We start from the raw sequence: 18,908 nt of genomic DNA on the forward strand, positions 1-18,908 counted from the left end.
GCGCGTAGTAGTGGTGGCGGGGAGGAGGGGGCGCGGCGCGTAGTAGAGGTGGCGGGGAGGAGGGGGCGCGGCGCGTAGTAGTGGTGGCGGGGAGGAGGGGGCGCGGCGCGTAGTAGTGGTGGCGGGGAGGAGGGGGCGCGGCGCGTAGTAGTGGTGGCGGGGAGGAGGCGGCGCGTAGTAGTGGCGGCGGGGAGGAGGGGGCGCGGCGCGTAGTAGTGGCGGCGGGAGGAGGGGGCGCGGCGCGTAGTAGCAGTGGCGGGGAGGAGGGGGCGCGGCGCGTAGTAGCAGTGGCGGGGAGGAGGGGGCGCGGCGCGTAGTAGCAGTGGCGGGGAGGAGGGGGCGCGGCGCGTAGTAGTAGCGAGGAGGGGGCGCGGCGCGTAGTAGTAGCGAGGAGGGGGCGCGGCGCGTAGTAGTAGCGAGGAGGGGGCGCGGCGCGTAGTAGTAGTGGCGAGGAGGGGGCGCGGCGCGTAGTAGTAGCGGCGAGGAGGGGTAGTAGCGGCGAGGAGGGGGCGCAGCGCGTAGTAGTAGCGGCGAGGAGGGGGCCCGGCGCGTAGTAGTAGCGGCGAGAAGGGGGCGCGGCGCGTAGTAGTAGTGGCGGCGAGGAGGGGGCGCGGCGCGTAGTAGTAGTGGCGGGGAGGAGGGGGCGCGGCGCGTAGTAGTAGTGGCGGGGAGGAGGCGGCGCGTAGTAGTAGTGGCGGGGAGGAGGCGGCGCGTAGTAGTAGTGGCGGGGAGGAGGGGGCGCGGCGCGTAGTAGTGGTGGCGGGGAGGAGGGGGCGCGGCGCGTAGTAGTGGTGGCGGGGAGGAGGGGGCGCGGCGCGTAGTAGTGGTGGCGGGGAGGAGGGGGCGCGGCGCGTAGTAGTGGTGGCGGGGAGGAGGGGGCGCGGCGCGTAGTAGTGGTGGCGGGGAGGAGGGGGCGCGGCGCGTAGTAGTGGCGGCGGGGAGGAGGGGGCGCGGCGCGTAGTAGTGGCGGCGGGGAGGAGGGGGCGCGGCGCGTAGTAGTGGCGGCGGGAGGAGGGGGCGCGGCGCGTAGTAGCGGTGGCGGGGAGGAGGGGGCGCGGCGCGTAGTAGCAGTGGCGGGGAGGAGGGGGCGCGGCGCGTAGTAGTAGTGGCGGGGAGGAGGGGGCGCGGCGCGTAGTAGTAGTAGTGGCGGGGAGGAGGGGGCGCGGCGCGTAGTAGTAGTGGCGGGGAGGAGGGGGCGCAGCGCGTAGTGACGTTACGCTCTCGCATTCTTCGCATCCTCCTCATCATCACCTCTCTGGACCAGTTCCCGCCCCATTCTCTTTCCTCCAATCATCTGCAGCTTTACAGCCGGGGAGCGGTCACATGACCTGTGCCGGCAGCTTCTTCTCATGTGAGGGGACAGGTGGTGGCGGCAGCAGCCGGGGACGGGACGCGATGGCTGCGGACGAGCTGGCCTCCAGACTAAACCGGCGGCTGAGGATGGAGGACCCGGTGGAGGCGGAGCGGGAGCCGCCACATATGAGGGTGTTTAACCCCTACACCGAGTTCAAGGAGTTCAGCAGAAAACAGATCAAGGACATGGAGGAGATGTTCAGGCGGTGAGTGCCCGGTGTATGGGGGTCAGTTGTGCCGATCACACGCGCTCACCTCCTACACATTCTAATACACGCACAACTCCACTACACCGAGTCATTACATAATATCAATTATCTAGACACTATACAGATGTAGCAGAGCTGAACTGGTGGCTGCTTTGCTTCTGAATTGTAACAATTGTTAGTGAGTTACAATATTACAATTGGTTTATGTGCAAGACTACAGGCAGGATAGGATATCCGGATGAGCAGCGTCCAATGACAAACTCCGCACTGCTACATCTGTGTGTGCATTACGTAAATAATACATGATTGTGCTAATACTATATATTTGAAATGTTCTTCTATACGTTATTCATAGACTTGTGTGTGTGTGTATATATATATATAATCTCTGTAAAAAAATAATTAAAATGACCTAGTTGTCAAGAGCGTCCAATCAGAGTCCAGCTTTCATCTACTGCACTGGAAAAATGAACCCCAGATTCTTATTGGTTGCTACGGGTAACAAGGTCACCTTCTCTTGAGTTGGTTGTGGAGCCCATTGGCCCTCTTACATCTACCCCTATTCTGGTCGTTTCCACTCCAGCCATAGCCGCACCCCTCCCCCGATCTGTCAGCCATTTTTAAATTTTTCCAAGACACGTGAGACCTTTTCTAGTTATATAAATATATATTTTTTTATCTAGTGGATTGGTCTCCATTTTTATTTATTTTTTGTCTACAATTTTCCCTGCTCTGCAACCTGTGGCTCCCCAGATATTGCAAAACTACATGTCAGGGCATGCTGGGAGTTGTAGTGCCGCAGGTTGCAGACCCCGACCCCACATAACTGACCCCCTTATATCATCCTAATATTGCATTTGCAGCACTGTAGACCCCCACCCCACCCCCCACAGCGAGTGATTGACAGCTCCTGTGACCAGGGCTTGATGTTCGCCCTCCTAATAGGATATTATCAGTATTACTCCCTCGCCTCTCCATCCGGTTTGGCTTTACTCCTCTCTCAGCTAATGGGTTAATGGCATTATGGCAGGGTGGGGGCTGGGCTGCGGGTAGAAACCGTCTCTCATTCTGTAGGAGACGCACGGTGCACTTGTCACAATGCAGAAATGAGAACAGAATTCCTTCCCTCCCTGGAAGAGAAAGGGTTACCCATTATGTGGCTTATAGGGGGGGGGGGGGGGTGTCATGCCTTTATAGTCCATCCCTGGGAAGTGTCATCTGTCATTATGATGCTGCTCTTCACCCGCCAGCGATGCTCTAGTGAACAGACGGAGTCTCTCCATTAAAAACCCGAGCCCACAACATGTAATAGTCTCCTGGCAGCGGATCAGATACATTGCAGCAACAGGTGATGGATGAGGGAGGCTGCGGCGTCATGGAGCCCCTGTATGTGATACACGATGCACATAATATATATACAGTATAATCCTATATGTGATACGTGATGCACATAATATATATACAGTATAATCCTATATGTGATACGTGATGCACATAATATATATACAGTATAATCCTATATCTGATACACGAGGCACATAATATATATATATATATACAGTATAATCCTATATGTGATACACGAGGCACATAATATATATATATATACAGTATAATCCTATATGTGATACACGATGCACATAATATATATACAGTATAATCCTATATGTGATACGTGATGCACATAATATATATACAGTATAATCCTATATGTGATACGTGATGCACATAATATATATATATATATACAGTATAATCCTATATCTGATACACGAGGCACATAATATATATATATATACAGTATAATCCTATATCTGATACACGAGGCACATAATATATATATATACAGTATAATCCTATATGTGATACACGATGCACATAATATATATACACCTACTATAATCCTATATGTGATACACGATGCACATAATATATATACAGTATAATCCTATATGTGATACACGATGCACATAATATATATATATATACACCTACTATTATCCTATGAGACACACACACACACACACACACACACACACACACACACACACACACACACACACACACCCCCTATGTGATACACGATGCACATAATATATATATATACACCTACTATTATCCTATGAGACACACACACACACACACACACACACACACACACACACACACCCCCTATGTGACACGCGATGCACATAATATACATACACCTACTGCTGCCCCTCGCTTTAAAAAGTTCTTCAGGAGCTGCAATGTGTATTATACAGTACTGTGCCCCCAGCTGCTGCAGAACATCATAATACACACCTCAGATGCTGCAGATCTTCTTTATGAAGAGGAGGAGTTTGCTTCCAAATCAATCAGTGGTGGACCGGAATCTCCCCATAAAGGTGGTTTTACATGGGCAGACTTTCTGCCTGTGAGGCCTCATTCACAAGACCGTAACCATGATCCGCAATTACAGATCAAAATACAGATCCATTAATTTCATAGAAATGACCCGTAAAAAATAGGACATGTCCTAAACTTTATAATGGGAGCGCGGGTGACAGTCTGCGGCCGTCCGTGCACACAGTTACGGCAGGGGGCCTACACGAGCGCTGATTGACAATAAAGCATGGTGACCGGAGGTCGTTTGCAATATAATTTGTATCTTGTCGGCAGCTGATCACGGGGAGATGCGCTGCCGACAAGTGACCACTTTTTTGAGCCGTATAAAAGATGCGATCAGTCGACAAGCGACTTTTCAATTGCTGGCTGATTGCTGCCCTGTTTACACAGGTCAATGATTGGGAACATGCGCTCGTTGGCTCGAACATTGACCCGTGCAAAAGGGCCTTTACTCTTCAAAAAAGAGGTTCTGCAACAGCTGAGGTGTGTGTTCTAAGGAATAATTCCTCTCCCACACTGGAAATTCTAAATAATATACAGGCCATGGGACTCATAATTTAGAATAATGAATTTCTTTACCCTAACCATTAAATCCACACGGGAATTTCAGTGTAAAATTCTGAACGTATGAATGGGGCCTTAATAACTACCCCAGTGTCCTGATCCCCCCCCCCTCCCCCTCTTCCCCCGGAGGCACCGTTTTGTAGCTGGAACAATCATCAGCAGATGAACATGATGATTATGGGTCTTGATCAGCGCAGTTGATAATAGAATAGTTTGGAAGAGTCTTGGGGGAGGGGGGACTGTTGTAAAAATAGCACAAAAATTCCCGATCATTCATTTTTTATTTCCTTAATGCACTACAGCGGATTGAATCTTTCCGGGAGCAAGGCCGGGTCTCCTAGCACCAGCGGCTCAGTGAGGGGTTATCCATGGACCTAATGTACACAAGTCATGTCACTCTAATTACTGCGTCGTTTTCTAAGGCTACATTCACACAAAAAAATGGCCATTAAAAACTGATCAACTGTCAGTTTTGCATCAGTGTGTCTCCAAATTTTCATCCATTTCCAGTCTGTCTGTCTGTTTTTTTTTGTTTTTTTTTAAATCAATCCAATTTTATTAACACGAACAATAAGACATTGACAGTCCTACATCATTTGTATCAACATCATATACAATAATTCCAGCATGACAGAAAGAAAAAAAAACATTTCCATACCCCCCCTCCCCCCCCCCCCCCCAACCCCAGCACAGCCCCCAATAGTATCTCTAACACTAACACTCTGCCCGTCTGTTTTTAATGGGAGATTGTCATCCGTTCTTCAGGGCCAATAAAATAAATAAATAAATAAATGGATTTCATTTGTCTGGTGATTTCAGGGGGGTGGGACAAAAAAAACTTCAGTGCCAGTGTAGATAGTGCTGCAATGTTCCTGTAGATAGTCTCACAGTGCCCACTGTAGATAATGCCCACACAGTGCCCATTGTAGATAGTGCCACATTGCCTACATAGTACCACAGTGCCCATGTAGATAGTGCCACACCCCTCCCCTGTAGATAGTGCCACTGTAGGAGTCCTCATAGACTGAGCCCCTGGTGTCTCTGTCCATATATGGACAGAGACATCAGGAGAGCTGTATCCCCTGTTAGAACTGTCCATATATGGATAGTGACGCCGGGGGTTTCTCCAGGAGCGGGGTCTGGCTGCCGGGGATTCGGCTTCTTCAGGGGGCTACAATGGTGTGCCATCTTCAGGCAGGGGGTGTTATCTAGATGGAGGGGTGTTAGCTACAGGGCTGAAGTCCCCGGCTAGAGATCTTGCAATGCTCTGGCTGGGGATTCCATTGTTGAAAGCCCGACATCAGTGTCCTTCTATGTACAGTAATGTCAAGGGCTTCCTCGGGCTCAAAGTAGCGGTGTGTGCGTGGAGTCCTCGGCCAGGATCAGTTTTTACCGGCCGTTACAAGGATGGTTGCCTAAAATCCAGCTGGTAAAAACTGATCCATTGATTTCTATGGTAGCCGTCTGGCCTTGAAAACAGCAGAAGATGGGACATGTCCTATTTTTTGACGGCCAATATTTACGGCTTGTTAAAAAAATGGCCCTGTGAATACACCCATAGAACTTCATTGTTCTTGTGAATGTAGCCTAAGGGAGAAAAATTATTTTGCTGCTGTTGAATTGTAAAGTCATTATAGTCACATGTATTACTGGCCCGACGACCATTGTACCAAATAATCCACATTATATGTCATTTACACTGACGTTACTGCTTGTGTTGTACCAGGAATTCCTTTATGTACATAGGGCTAGATTCAGGGGTCGTCTCCTTTAAAAAACGTATTTCCATATTCCCTCTAAGACCATGTTCACACGTGACTGTATTTGCTGTGCTGAAAGCTCCACGGCAACTTATAGTACAATGTAGGTGACCAATTATAAATCAGTCTGCGGTGTAGTTAATACTTATGGGTTTACTACGGACGGTCACAGATTTCTAATTCTTCAGTAAAACTTAAAGTAAATGTTTGCCCTTAAATATTATTTTTGTGTTTTTTAAATCTAAATAGGTTAAATAGTCTACGCTGCTTTATTAGGCTGTGTTCACACAGAGTTTTTTTGCAGGAGGAAAATTCCTCCTGCAAAAACTGCTCCAGACGTTTTTTTTGCACCGTGGTTTGACAAAAACTTGTCGAGGCGTTTTTTTCCTCTTTCTGACTGATTGAAATGTGGTTTTGGAGGCCTCAAGATGGGTTATGTCGCTTCTATTTACCGCGACGCGTTTTTTTTTTACTCGCGGTAAAAAAACTCGTCCAACTCCCATTGAAATCAATGGGAGGCATTTTCGGGCGGTTTTTGATGAGTTTTGCAGTGCGGTTTCCACGTCAAAAAACTCAGTGTGAACAGGGCCTTAAGTGTAAGGCCTCATGCACACGACCGTAGCCATGTGCACGGCTGTGATTTCCATGGAGTGACAGCCGCGAGCCGCCCGCAAATCATGGGCTGTGCACATGGTCGCGGCCATTATTTTCAATGAGCCCGGACCACGGTCGTGTGCATGGCCCTATAGGAATGAATGGGGCCGCATTTCTCCTGTGGATTTTCGGGGGAATTGCAGCCGCATAAGCACGTTTGTGTGCATGGGGCCTAAAGGTCAATGCACATGATGCGTATTGGCACGTGTATTTGCATGCGGCAAAACCGCAGCGTAATACAGTACCAGCATTCCAGGTAACCTCATGTCCACGCTGTGGTACTTTTTAGGACATAAATTGACCCGCAGTGCGTCTGTCAATTTATCTCGCGATTCCGCTTGTGAATTCTATCCCTGTAGTTCTGAAATACGCAGCAAAACTTAAAAACCGGACCGAAAAACGCATTAAATAAACACACCTTCAGGTGTTTGTTTTTTTCCTGTGAATCTCTTGCGGTTTTGCTGTGTATTTTCCGCAGTAAAATACGCAACGTGTGCATGTAGCCTAATTCTGATACAGAGCTCCTAATTTCCTGCATAGTTCTAGATCTAAAAGATAACAATCTGGTTGCCGGCCTGCAACCGCCACTAGGGGGCAACTGTAGACAATCCTGTGGATAGGTGAGGAGTGTCGATTCTGGGAATACCCCTTTAAAAAGCTGTTTCTGCACCTCCTTCCTCCTATCTGTATGCACATAATGAATCCTGAATGTTTCTTGTGATAGATACGACGCTGGTAAGGATGGATTCATAGATCTCATGGAGCTGAAGCGGATGATGGAGAAGCTCGGAGCTCCGCAAACTCACCTGGGCCTTAAGGACATGATTAAAGAAGTGGATGAAGACTTTGATGGAAAACTGAGCTACAGGGAGGTGAGTCGGTGCCGCCGCCCCCGGCGGCAGCATCAGCATCACTGATCCACACTAACTGCACGGAAGCAGATAGCAGAGTTACTGCCAAAATCAATCACACTGATGACTCGTGGGGGGTTATTTAGAGTAGATGATCATGCAGCATCCTGGGAGATTTCATAGACAAGGCTTCGGGGGACATCACTCCCAGCAGCTGAAGTTATGCTGGAAATCCAGATCTGAGTCCTATGAAATATGCAGCAGACTTCTCCATTCATTGATTCTTTTATCACAGCTGTCAGTAGTGCAATGACTGGGGGGCTGTGATTGTCTTAAGAATTATTATTTATATAGCGCCAACATATTACGCAGCACTTTACAGTTTAGAGGGAACATAAACAGACAATATCAGACATTACATAGTGACGAAGCTAATTTACAATTCAGACAGGAGGATTGAGGACCAAGAGCTTACAATCTATGAGGAAATAAGGGAGACACAAAGTGTGTAAGTCTTAGTTCTGTACTATGGTCCTCCATCTTTTATACACATGTGTGGTACATAAAGCTGCATGAGCGGTCACCAGCCAGTGTCAGTGTATGACGGACATGAAATACAGTACGGTGCAAGGAGTGTGAGGGAATCTTATTCTGATGACTAATGGGGCCAAGGAAAGGAGTCCGATCAGGGAATGTTATAGGCCGGTCTAAAAAGATGTGTTTTCAGGGCACATTTAAAACTGGATATCGGGAATTAATTGTCCAGAATAGCGCATTCCAGAAGACGGGTGCAGCACGAGAAAAATCTTTGAGACGGGAGTGGGAGGTTCAGATTATGGAGGATTTTAATCTAAGGTCGTTAGTACGTGGAGCGTGAGTAGGCTGGTAGACAGAGGTGAGAGAGGAGATGTAAGGAGGTGCAGCACTGGGGAGAGCTTTGTGGGTGAGAGTAATATGTTTCAATTTAATTCTGAAGGGGATGGGCAACCAGTGCAGTGACTGGCACGGATTAGAGGCGTTGGTGGAGCGGTTGGTCAGAAAGATGAGCCTGGCTGCTGCATTAAGGATAGATTGGAGAGGGGAGAGTTTAGTGAGAGGAAGACCGACTAATAATGAGTTGAGGCTGGGTTCACATGACCTATTTTCAGGCGTAAACGAGGCATATTATGCCTCGATTTACGCCTGAAAATACGGCGGCAAACATCTGCCCATTCATTTGAATGGGTTTGCCGACGCACTGTGAAAACAGCTCCAATAACGGACATGAAAAAACGTGAGTTGCTCAAAAAACGTCTTCTCCTGGCTGGAGGTAATGTGTATTCATTATCAGGACACTGCAGTAATGTTATAGTGTATGTGGCTGCACATAGTGATATAGCTATATCGCTAGTGCAGTGTAAATGAATGGAGAGAAGTGTATGACGCTGATTGGTCACTGATTGGTCAGCGTCATACACTCCTCTGTACAACGCCCACTTGGTCTAAAGTAAAATACGCCCACTTGGGCATTAAGAAACTCATTAGCATAAATCTAAAAATCACTCAAAGTGGTAAAAATAGTTATTTGAAATAAAAAGCATTACTGTCACCTACATTACAGCGCCGATCTTCTTATGTAGGAGACAGGACACTTATAATGTGGTGACAGAGCCTCTTTAAGGATAGAAACTGAGAGGCAGATGAGGAGATTGTGTTATCAATGGGGATGTGAAGTCAGCCATGATGAGTGGGTGTTTCTGAGGATAGAAATTGTGGAAGCCGGGCAGCAAAATGATCCAGGAATGGGGGTGTGGGGGGGAGAGAGAGCCCGGGGGGTGGTAGACAAATGCCACTCTGAGGGTGAAAGAGTCTGAGGGAGTGGAGGGGAATGTGAGTGAGAGGACCGGGGGAATGAGCTGGAAAGTGCAGTGTGGTAAGAGAAGTCTACCTACTCCTCCCCCCCTGCCTGTTCTCAGGTCTGGGGGTATGAGAGAAGTGGAGACCACCATGAGATAGGGCAGCAGGAGAAGCAGTGTCAGCCCGGTGTAGCCATGTGTCTCGAAGAGGCTGAAGTTTGAGAGAGTTGGCAAGGAATATGTTGTGACTAAAGTTGTTTTTTGTCCATGGACCGGCAATTCCAGAGAGCACAGGTTAAAGAGCCAGGAGAAGACATCCCCGAAAAATGGTTGTGCTTTTTGGGATTTCTATATGTGGCAGGTAAGGGGTTGAGCTTGGGAGGAGCAGGGTTGGGAGAGATGTTCCCTGCAGCGAGTAGCAGGAGAATGGAGAGAGACATTAGCTGGTTGTGGTGTTTGTGCTGGACCTTTGTGTTCTAGGAGTGGGATCTGATGGTTTATGGTGATAGAGTAAAGTGAATAGTGCATGGGAGTGGGAAGGTGATGGGGATGTATGTTGTCCGATGTTTCCCTGGTGTGGAATGGCTTGTTTAGTTTCTGAAAACGGCACCAGTTCCCCCAGCTGACCGTGTTGGCCTAAAGGTAGTGGTTGTTTCCTGAGCGTAATGTCTGTTCTTTGCATGTCCAGTTTGAGGGTGGTCGTTTTGGCTGGTCAACTTACCTGTCCCCTGCCAGGCTAACTGCCGTGGTTAACTGCCAGGACACTTTGTCAAAATGACACTTATGCACACATGACTCCTGCCCAAGTGCCTTCCCCATATGCTACATCTACAGATATAGGGGAGGAGAAACAAATCACTAGACTCAATTAACCTCCTTCAGCTGATAATCAAACACACACCCGCCGCTGAAATCGCCCGATTCAGATATCTGCGATGGATTTTTCAGTCAAAGTTCAACAGCGTACCCGAACGCCTCTTGCATACGGGAAAGAAATGCAGTGGAATTTTGGAATGGCAAGTCCGCTAAATTTCCCTCCTGTCTGCAGGGCGCCTAAGACTGAATCATATCATTATAAGGCCTTATAATATAATGTTGGGAAATTCCACTGCATTTATATGCAAGATAAATGGACTTGCAGCTGATTGAGGGACCGCACCGCAGGTCAATTTCCGCATCTGTTTTCGGGCCAGGAGGCCTAATCCACTTTTCCCTGGAGATGGTCTGTCCTATGTTGTGTGTAATAATCCTGCAGCTTGATCAGGAATTTTAGGGGGAAGATCTGATTTTCCGTGCCGCATAGTGGTGGTGGGGTCTCGATCTGTCCATCATAGACATAGAAAAGCATGTGGAAAATTCGGTGCCGATTTTTTTTGGGTTTCCTCTCTAATGGGGTCAGAGCTTTATTTTTTAGATCAAAATCATCTGCTTAGACAGATTTCAAAGGGAAATGTAGGGGGTAGTTTACTGCTGTGCATTGAACTCTATAATATAGTATTCAGTAAACTCCCTCTAGTGGTGGTTGCAAAACTTTAAGAGTTTTTTTGATGGATACGCGAATTTTGACGCTTTGTTGCCCATTACTTCATGTGTTTTTAGCCTCCTATTGAATTCGATAAAATACACAAGTAAAATGTGTCAATAATTGACTTTTTTTTTTAAATAATTTTTTTTTTTTTACCCAGCTCAGTATTACACATGTGATATATATATATATATATATATATATATACACACACACAAAAAAAGGGGTGCCGTATGCAGTAATCCAAAGTTAATGGGTTTGTTCACTTTTTTTTTTTTATTTTCCACACAGGCTGACGGTGCAGAGAAATCGCATCATGCGCTACTGTGGTCAGATTGTCGCCCCTTTCAAGTCAATAGGTCCATACAAATTTTTCACTAATCTTGACAGCACACGGACAGCGGTATAGTGGGGTCAGTTTTTCACAGATGGGTTGCTAGGAGACACTGAAAAAAAAGCAGAAAGTTAAATTTGACAGATGTAAAAAAAACAACTGATGAACATTGATGCAACACATGTTAAACGGACAGACGCAACACACTCTTAACGGATGATACATCAGTGGTTGTCAAACGCAGACTAGTTTTACAATGCTCGTCTAAATACAGCCTAAGGGCTGGTTCACACTCCATTTTTTGCCACTGAAAATGCCCAAAAAAACTGCCGAAATTGCCTCCCACTGATTTCAATGGGAGGCGGAGGCGTTTTTCCCACGAGCGGAAAAAAAGCTTGTGGTGAAAAGTCATGTCCTTTCTTCAGGTGTTTCCATCTCTGACCTCACATTGACCTCAATGGGAGGCAGAGAAAGCGGTTTTCGCTGCGGTTTTTTGCCTGCGGCTCTCAATGGCCGCAGCAAATAGAGTGCAGGTGGGTGAAAATCTGCCTCAAAATGCCTTCAGGAATTTTGAAGCAGATTTTGAGTTGACAGCGTTATTTGACCTTTTTTTCTTTTTCTAAGCAGTTGAAGCGAATGCAAAAGACGCAGTTAAAAAAAGCACCAAACGAGCACAGCAGGAATTTTCTGTTTCCTATTATTTTCAATTGGTCTTCAAGTGGTTTCCACCTCTGAGTTTCATCAGCCCGCCACTCACAAGACTCCCCCTGATAGGTAGCGCCACACAGCCCACAGTCCCATTGTAGATAGCGCCAGTGCAGCTCCCAGGAGAGGAATCCCCCTGTGGCTGGGGATTCCACTCCACTTGATGTCTCTGTCCCTATATGGACAGTGACATCAGGGGCAACTCTTGAAGCGGGATCCCCGATCTGCTGCTCTGTGTTGTGGCTGAAGCCTGTGATTTCCGACCATAAAAGAAGAAGAAAACTGCGTAGTACGCTGGTTCTGTAAGCCTCAAAACTGAATGGCCGTTGTGCACTCAGCGTAACTCACATGCTGCGCTGCTTCAGTAACTGCCATTCACTACTATGGGACTTACGGGAACAGTAACTCAGTGAGCTGCGCTGTTTTCGTAACGCCCGACCGTAAAGTCAGAAAGTGACTGGGAGGCAGCGGGAGCAGAAGGTAGAACAGGGATTAGGGGGCCCCGTCCCAGAGGTGGGACCCGCATTCATCTGACATATCATCTGGATATGTCATAAAGGGGTTTTCTCACCAGGGCCATTTGAAATGTTTTACAATTGTATATTTTGTGACAATTAAGAAGATATAATTTATGTATTTCTAATGTTTTATGACTTATTTTCTAAAAGCTCATTTTAATTAAAAAGAATAAACGTGATATTTTTAAACATTTAACCTTTATTTTTTTTTTACATAACTATGTATTCCAATGCATTACTGCCGGGGCCTCTGGACAGCCCTGGGGGCCTTTGTTAGGCCGAGGGCTGCCCTTTCAAACAATATTCTCCAGCGATCAGAAAACAGAGCGCTCCCCGACTATATCTAGTGATGCCGCGATCAATAAACACCAACACCACAAGGGTTAACCCCTTAATGACCAGCCTATTTTAGACGTTAATGACCAGGCTATTTTTTACATTTTTCCATCGTCGCATTCCAAGAGCTATAACTTTTTTTATTTTTGCGTCGACATAGCTGTACAAGTTCTTGTTTTTTGCGGGAAAAGTTGTATTTTTTAATACCACCGTTTTGAGGTACATATTTATTGATTAACTTTTAATAACTTATTTTGGGGGGGGGATAGAAAAAAATCTGACATTTCGCCACTCTTTTTTGCGTCCTAAATCTACGCCATTTACCGTGTGGTATAAATAACACAATAACTTTATTCAGCGGGTTGTTACGATTGCAACGATACCAAATTTGTACAGTTTTTGTATGTTTTACTACTTTTACACAGTAAAAACGCTTTTTTTTTCAAAATTATTTGTTTTTGTGTCTCCATATTTGAAGAGTCGTAACGTTTTTATTTTTTTGGTCGATGCGGTTGTATGAGGGCTTTTTTTTTTTTTGCGGGAAGACTTGTAGTTTTTATTGGTACCGTGTCGGAGTAGATGCGACTTTTTGATCACTTTTTATCACATTTTTTTAAAGTCAGTATTCACAGAAAACAGCAATTTTTCCGTCGTTTTTTCTTACAATTTTTTTACGCCATTCACCGTGTGGCTTAAAGAGGCTCTGTCACCAGATTTTGCAACCCCTATCTGCTATTGCAGCAGATAGGCGCCGCAATGTAGATTACAGTAAAGTTTTTATTTTTTAAAAACGAGCATTTTTGGCCAAGTTATGACCATTTTTGTAGTTATGCAAATGAGGCTTGCAAAAGTCCAAGTGGGCGTGTTTAAAGTAAAAGTACAACTGGGCGTGTATTATGTGCGTACATCGGGGCGTTTTTAATACTTTTACTAGCTGGGCGCTCTGAAGAGAAGTATCATCCACTTCTCTTCAGAACGCCCAGCTTCTGACAGTGCAGACACAGCCGTGTTCTCGAGAGATCACGCTGTGACGTCACTCACAGGTCCTGCATCGTGTCGGCCACATCGGCGCCAGAGGCTACAGTTGATTCTGCAGCAGCATCAGCGTTTGCAGGTAAGATCGACTTACCTGCAAACGCTGATGCTGCTGCAGAATCAACTGTAGCCTCTGGCGCCGATGTGGCCGACACGATGCAGGACCTGTGAGTGACGTCACAGCGTGATCTCTCGAGAACACGGCTGTGTCTGCACTGTCAGAAGCTGGGCGTTCTGAAGAGAAGTGGATGATACTTCTCATCAGAGCGCCCAGCTAGTAAAAGTATTAAAAACGCCCCGATGTACGCACATAATACACACCCACTTGGACTTTTGCAAGCCTCATTTGCATAACTACAAAAATGGTCATAACTTGGCCAAAAATGCTCGTTTTTTAAAAATAAAAACGTTACTGTAATCTACATTGCGGCGCCTATCTGCTGCAATAGCAGATAGGGGTTGCAAAATCTGGTGACAGAGCCTCTTTAAGTACTGTAATAGATTTATAGTCGGGGTAGTTACGGACGCGGCGATACCAAATATGTGTAACTTTTTAACTTTTTTTTAAAATAATAAAGCATTTTGTAAGGGGAAAAAGTGGGTTTTTCATTTTTTTTTAACTTTATTAAACTTTTTTTTTTACTAGTCCCATTAGGGGACTTCACTATGCGATAATCCGATCGCATTTATAATACACTGCAATACTTCTGTATTGCAGTGTATTATGCCTGTCCGTTTAAAACGGACAGGCATCTGCTAGGTCATGCCTGCGGCATGATCTAGCAGGCATTCACTACAGGCAGAGCTGGGGGCCTTTATTAGGCCCCCGGCTGCCATTGGAGATACAGACACTCGGCTATCGTATCGCCGGGTGTCAGTGGGATGAGATGGAGCTCCCTCCCTCTCTCCAAAACCACTCAGATGCGGTGCACGCTATTGTGCAATTCATCTGAGGGGTTAAACGGGTGAGATCGATACGAATATCGATCTCACCCGGCAGAACAGGGACGCCCTTTGGCAGCTGAGAGCAGGAAGATTTGACCGCTCCCTGCTCTGTTTACTTATTCCGATGCCGCAACGTAAAAAGTCTATGGCATCGGAATAAGGCCCGTTCGTGGCCGCCGTAAAAACACTATGGGCCGGTCACTAATGGGTTAAACAGCTGGAATCCGTTTTCTCCAATCACCGCCGTGTTCTCGCAATCACAGCGCTGTGCGTTTACTGCCGGTTACACCAAGGGGTTAGAAGTAGCCACAGCAGCTCATGTCTCACTATCACTCCAGTATAACGGGGGTGAGTGGCCGCAGCCAGGGGAAGCATCGGATGATATTATTGTCCTAATATCTTATTTTTCTTCTAGATTTGCCTTCCTACATTGTATATTTAATACATTGTTGTTTTTTTCCTCTCTTTAAAGTTCCTTTTAATTTTCCGTAAAGCCGCGGCGGGGGAGCTGGAAGAGGACAGCGGGCTGCACGCTCTCGCGCGACTGTCTGAAATCGATGTTTCCATTGAGGGCGTGAAAGGAGCGAAGAGTTTCTTTGAAGCAAAGGTAAAACTGGTTTAGAAGAGGTCAACTTATAGAAGGGGCATGTAGGGAGAGCTAAAAAACTGTTCTACTAAAAAGACAGTGTGGCACATATCAGCCAATCAGTCCAGCAGAAGTTGGTTTTTTTCCCCCCTCGAGCTGGTTTAAGAAATAACAAAGGCAAGACTGACACGGTTTGTTTAAACAGGCACCACTCTTAGGCTGGATTCACACGATCGTGGCGTTTTTGCGGACGCAAAAACGCGGCGTTTTGCGCGCGCAAAAACCACTTGACAGCTGCGTGTGTCATCCGTGTATGATGCGCGGCTGCGTGATTTTCGCGCAGCCGCCATCCTAGAGATGAGGCTAGTCTACGTCAGTCACTGTCCAGGGTGCTGAAAGAGTTAACTGATCGGCAGTAACTCTTTCAGCACCCTCGACAGTGAATTCCGATCACCATATCGAGCAACCTGTTAAAAAAAAAAAAAAAAAAAAAAGAGGTTCGTACTTACCAAGAACTTCCCGGCCGTTGCCTTGGTGACGCGCCTCTCGACATCGGGCCCCACCTCCCTGGATGACGCGGCAGTCCATGTGACCGCTGCAGCCTGTGCTTGGCTTGTGATTGGCTGTAGCTGTCACTTGGACTGAATTGTCATCCCGGGAGGTCAGACTGGAGGAAGAAGCTGGGAGTTATCGGTAAGTCAGAACTTATTTTTTTTTTTTTTTTTACACGTTCATGTATATTGGGATTGGAAGTCACTGTCTAGGGTGCTGAAACAGTTTAACTCTTTCAGCACCCTGGACAGTGACTATCTCCTGACGTCGCGTACCGGAAATTTTTTTGCCGAGTTCGGCCGAACCCGGTGAAGTTCGGTTCGGTTGTCCGGGTTCGCTGTTCTCAAAGACACTCCGTTTGGATGTTTGTAAACAGAAAAGCACGTGGTGCTTTTCTGTTTACATTCATCCTTTTGACAGCTCTTGCGCGAATCACGCAGTTCGCACGGTAGTGCTTCCTTGCGGCATGCGTGGTTTTCACGCACCCATTGACTTCAATGGGTGCGTGATGCGCGAAAAATGCCGAAAGAACGGACATGTCGTGACTTTTTTTCAGCGGACTCACGCTGAGCAAAAATCACGGACATGTCTGCACGGCCCCATAGACAAATATAGGTCCGTGCAACGTGCGTGCAAATCACACGCGTTGCACGGACGTTTTTCCCGTTAGTCTGAATAAAGCCTTAGACTGAATTCTGCAAAGATACAGAAGGTCTTGTCAAACTTATCTGAAGTGTCCTATCACATTTATAGAAATATAAATATATCAGGAACATCAATATTAAAGGTGTATTCGTTTTCGCAAAAAGGTTACCGATGGTATAATGAAATGGTATACAATTTTCCAATATACATTCTGTATCAATTTCTAATGGTTGTCAGGATCTCTGCTTGCTGTCGTTCAATAGAAACCTTAATTATTTACTTTGCGCAAATAAAAATCTGTCCTGGTCATGTGATGGACACAGGTGCACGGCTCGCTACAGTACAGTTATCAGAGCTCTATCTTGCATGAACCTGTGTCCATCACATGACCAGGACAGATTTTTATTTGCTCAAAGTAAATAATGAAGTGTTCTATTGAATGACAGCAAGCAGAGATCTTGACAACCATTAGAAATTGATACAGATAGTATAACCTTACCATATGCAAAAAAAATAAAGTTTCTTCAAACCGGAACGTCCCTTTTAAAACAAATTCATCGTACAGACCACACTATTGATACTTGACGTAAGTGACGTCACAGCCACCAAAAGGGAGTATGGAGCGGGCCCACAGGTAGAGCCCGCTCCATACTCATACTTTTTCTCTGATCCCGGCCGTTTAAACACCTAGATGCTGCGGTCACTATTAATTACGGCATCTTTAGAAAGAGGGGGCCATTCTCTTGCTACGGCATTAATTCTGCACCGCAGGTCAAGTTATTAACGTTTATGCTGCGCTATGTTTTCCGCAGCGTGGGCATGAGATTTACTAAATCTCACCCACTTTTATGGTACTGTAAACTCTGCAGAATTTCCGCACAGAATTCCGTTGTGGAAAATTCCGCAGTGTTTACATTACGTGGGAACCCGGCCTTAGGGTAAAGTTTTCTTTACAACTGGTTTCCGAAAATGTTGAACCTGCAAGATGCAACGCAAGTTAAATCAATGTTATTTCAGACATGGATAAATAATAAAATCCCATCCCGTCAGCGCAGGTTCAGTTTTTACAACACTATACTGGGAACATTCTTCTACTATATTTGGTGTTGGCTTCTTATAAATATATACATTAGAAAAGGCTCACGCCATCTCAATCTGCGGCCGCTTGTCTAAAAAACCCCCCGTCTACAACTTAGTATTTGTTTTTTCTGTTTTTCTGCTGCACAGGTACAGGCCATGAATCACGGCAGCCGATTCGAGCAAGAAATCAAAGCCGAACAAGAGGAAAAGAAGAGACAAGCGGAAGACAAGGAACAGAGGAAGGCGGCGTTCAAAGAGCTGCAGTCCACCTTCAAGCCATAGAAACAGAGCAGAGTATTTTCATAGCATGCAGAGAGAGAAATAGAGAGAGATATATATATATACACAGATATATATATAACGCAGGGTGTGCAGACTCTTGTTCTTCCGCTGTTGCTGGATTACAACTCCTAGCATGTTCTACCAGCCAATGGCTGCATAAAGTGGTTCATCAATAACTGAAGATCTAAGATTGGACGTTCCTGCTGTTAAATATTTGCAAAAAGATTATCTAATTTATTGCTTAAGGTTGGATGGACCAATAAAGTGAATCATTTTACTAGTGATTTCCATTTTTATGTTGCAGACACAGTATTTTTTTACATCATAATATCCCTGTTTTATTGTGAAATGTGTAAATAAAAAATTATCATGGCTACTACGTGACGGGGGGTCTATTTGAGTCGCACTTTTAATGGAAAATAACGCAGATAATTCACACAGTGTGACCATCCGTGGCAATAATCTCTCCACCCACAACGTTCATTTAATCCAGCACAAAAGAGAGAACCAAATAATAGTCTCCTCATAGGCACCGCACTTTGAACATACTTTCCAGAAATCAATAGTACAAGCGAATATAAAACTTTTTTCTCTAATATTATATATTACAATGCCTCTTTTTTCCTCAGAGGGGAAACCTGCAGGATACAAGTCCTATAATAACGAGATCTAGTGTCATTCCTCATGTACATACACGACAGCTTATTCGGAAATGACAGGTACGCTTCGAATACAACATTGTCATTTAGTG

General features: G+C 45.9%; 1 protein-coding gene across 1 annotated transcript; it reads left to right on the forward strand.

The window, feature by feature from the left end:
* Positions 1-1,264: 1,264 nt before the first annotated feature.
* EFHD2 (EF-hand domain family member D2) lies at positions 1,265-18,533 on the forward strand. Its single transcript, XM_075839529.1, has 4 exons — positions 1,265-1,559; positions 7,653-7,800; positions 15,485-15,619; positions 18,023-18,533. The coding sequence occupies exons 1-4, from the start codon at positions 1,324-1,326 to the stop codon at positions 18,155-18,157; spliced, it is 654 nt and encodes a 217-aa protein (XP_075695644.1). The 5' UTR covers positions 1,265-1,323; the 3' UTR covers positions 18,158-18,533.
* Positions 18,534-18,908: the final 375 nt, after the last annotated feature.

Source organism: Rhinoderma darwinii, chromosome 10, assembly GCF_050947455.1.
Source record: "Rhinoderma darwinii isolate aRhiDar2 chromosome 10, aRhiDar2.hap1, whole genome shotgun sequence".
NCBI classification, from domain to species: Eukaryota; Metazoa; Chordata; class Amphibia; order Anura; family Rhinodermatidae; genus Rhinoderma; species Rhinoderma darwinii.

What these genes read in the sequence shown, in the direction of transcription:
- EFHD2 (XM_075839529.1), top strand. Translation starts at nt 1,324, where the DNA reads ATGACCTGTGCCGGCAGCTTCTTCTCATGTGAGGGGACAGGTGGTGGC. An exon ending in ATGGAGGAGATGTTCAGGCG is followed by an intron (nt 1,560 to 7,652) that starts GTGAGTGCCCGG and finishes TTCTTGTGATAG; the next exon opens with ATACGACGCTGGTAAGGATG. An exon ending in AGAGTTTCTTTGAAGCAAAG is followed by an intron (nt 15,620 to 18,022) that starts GTAAAACTGGTT and finishes TCTGCTGCACAG; the next exon opens with GTACAGGCCATGAATCACGG.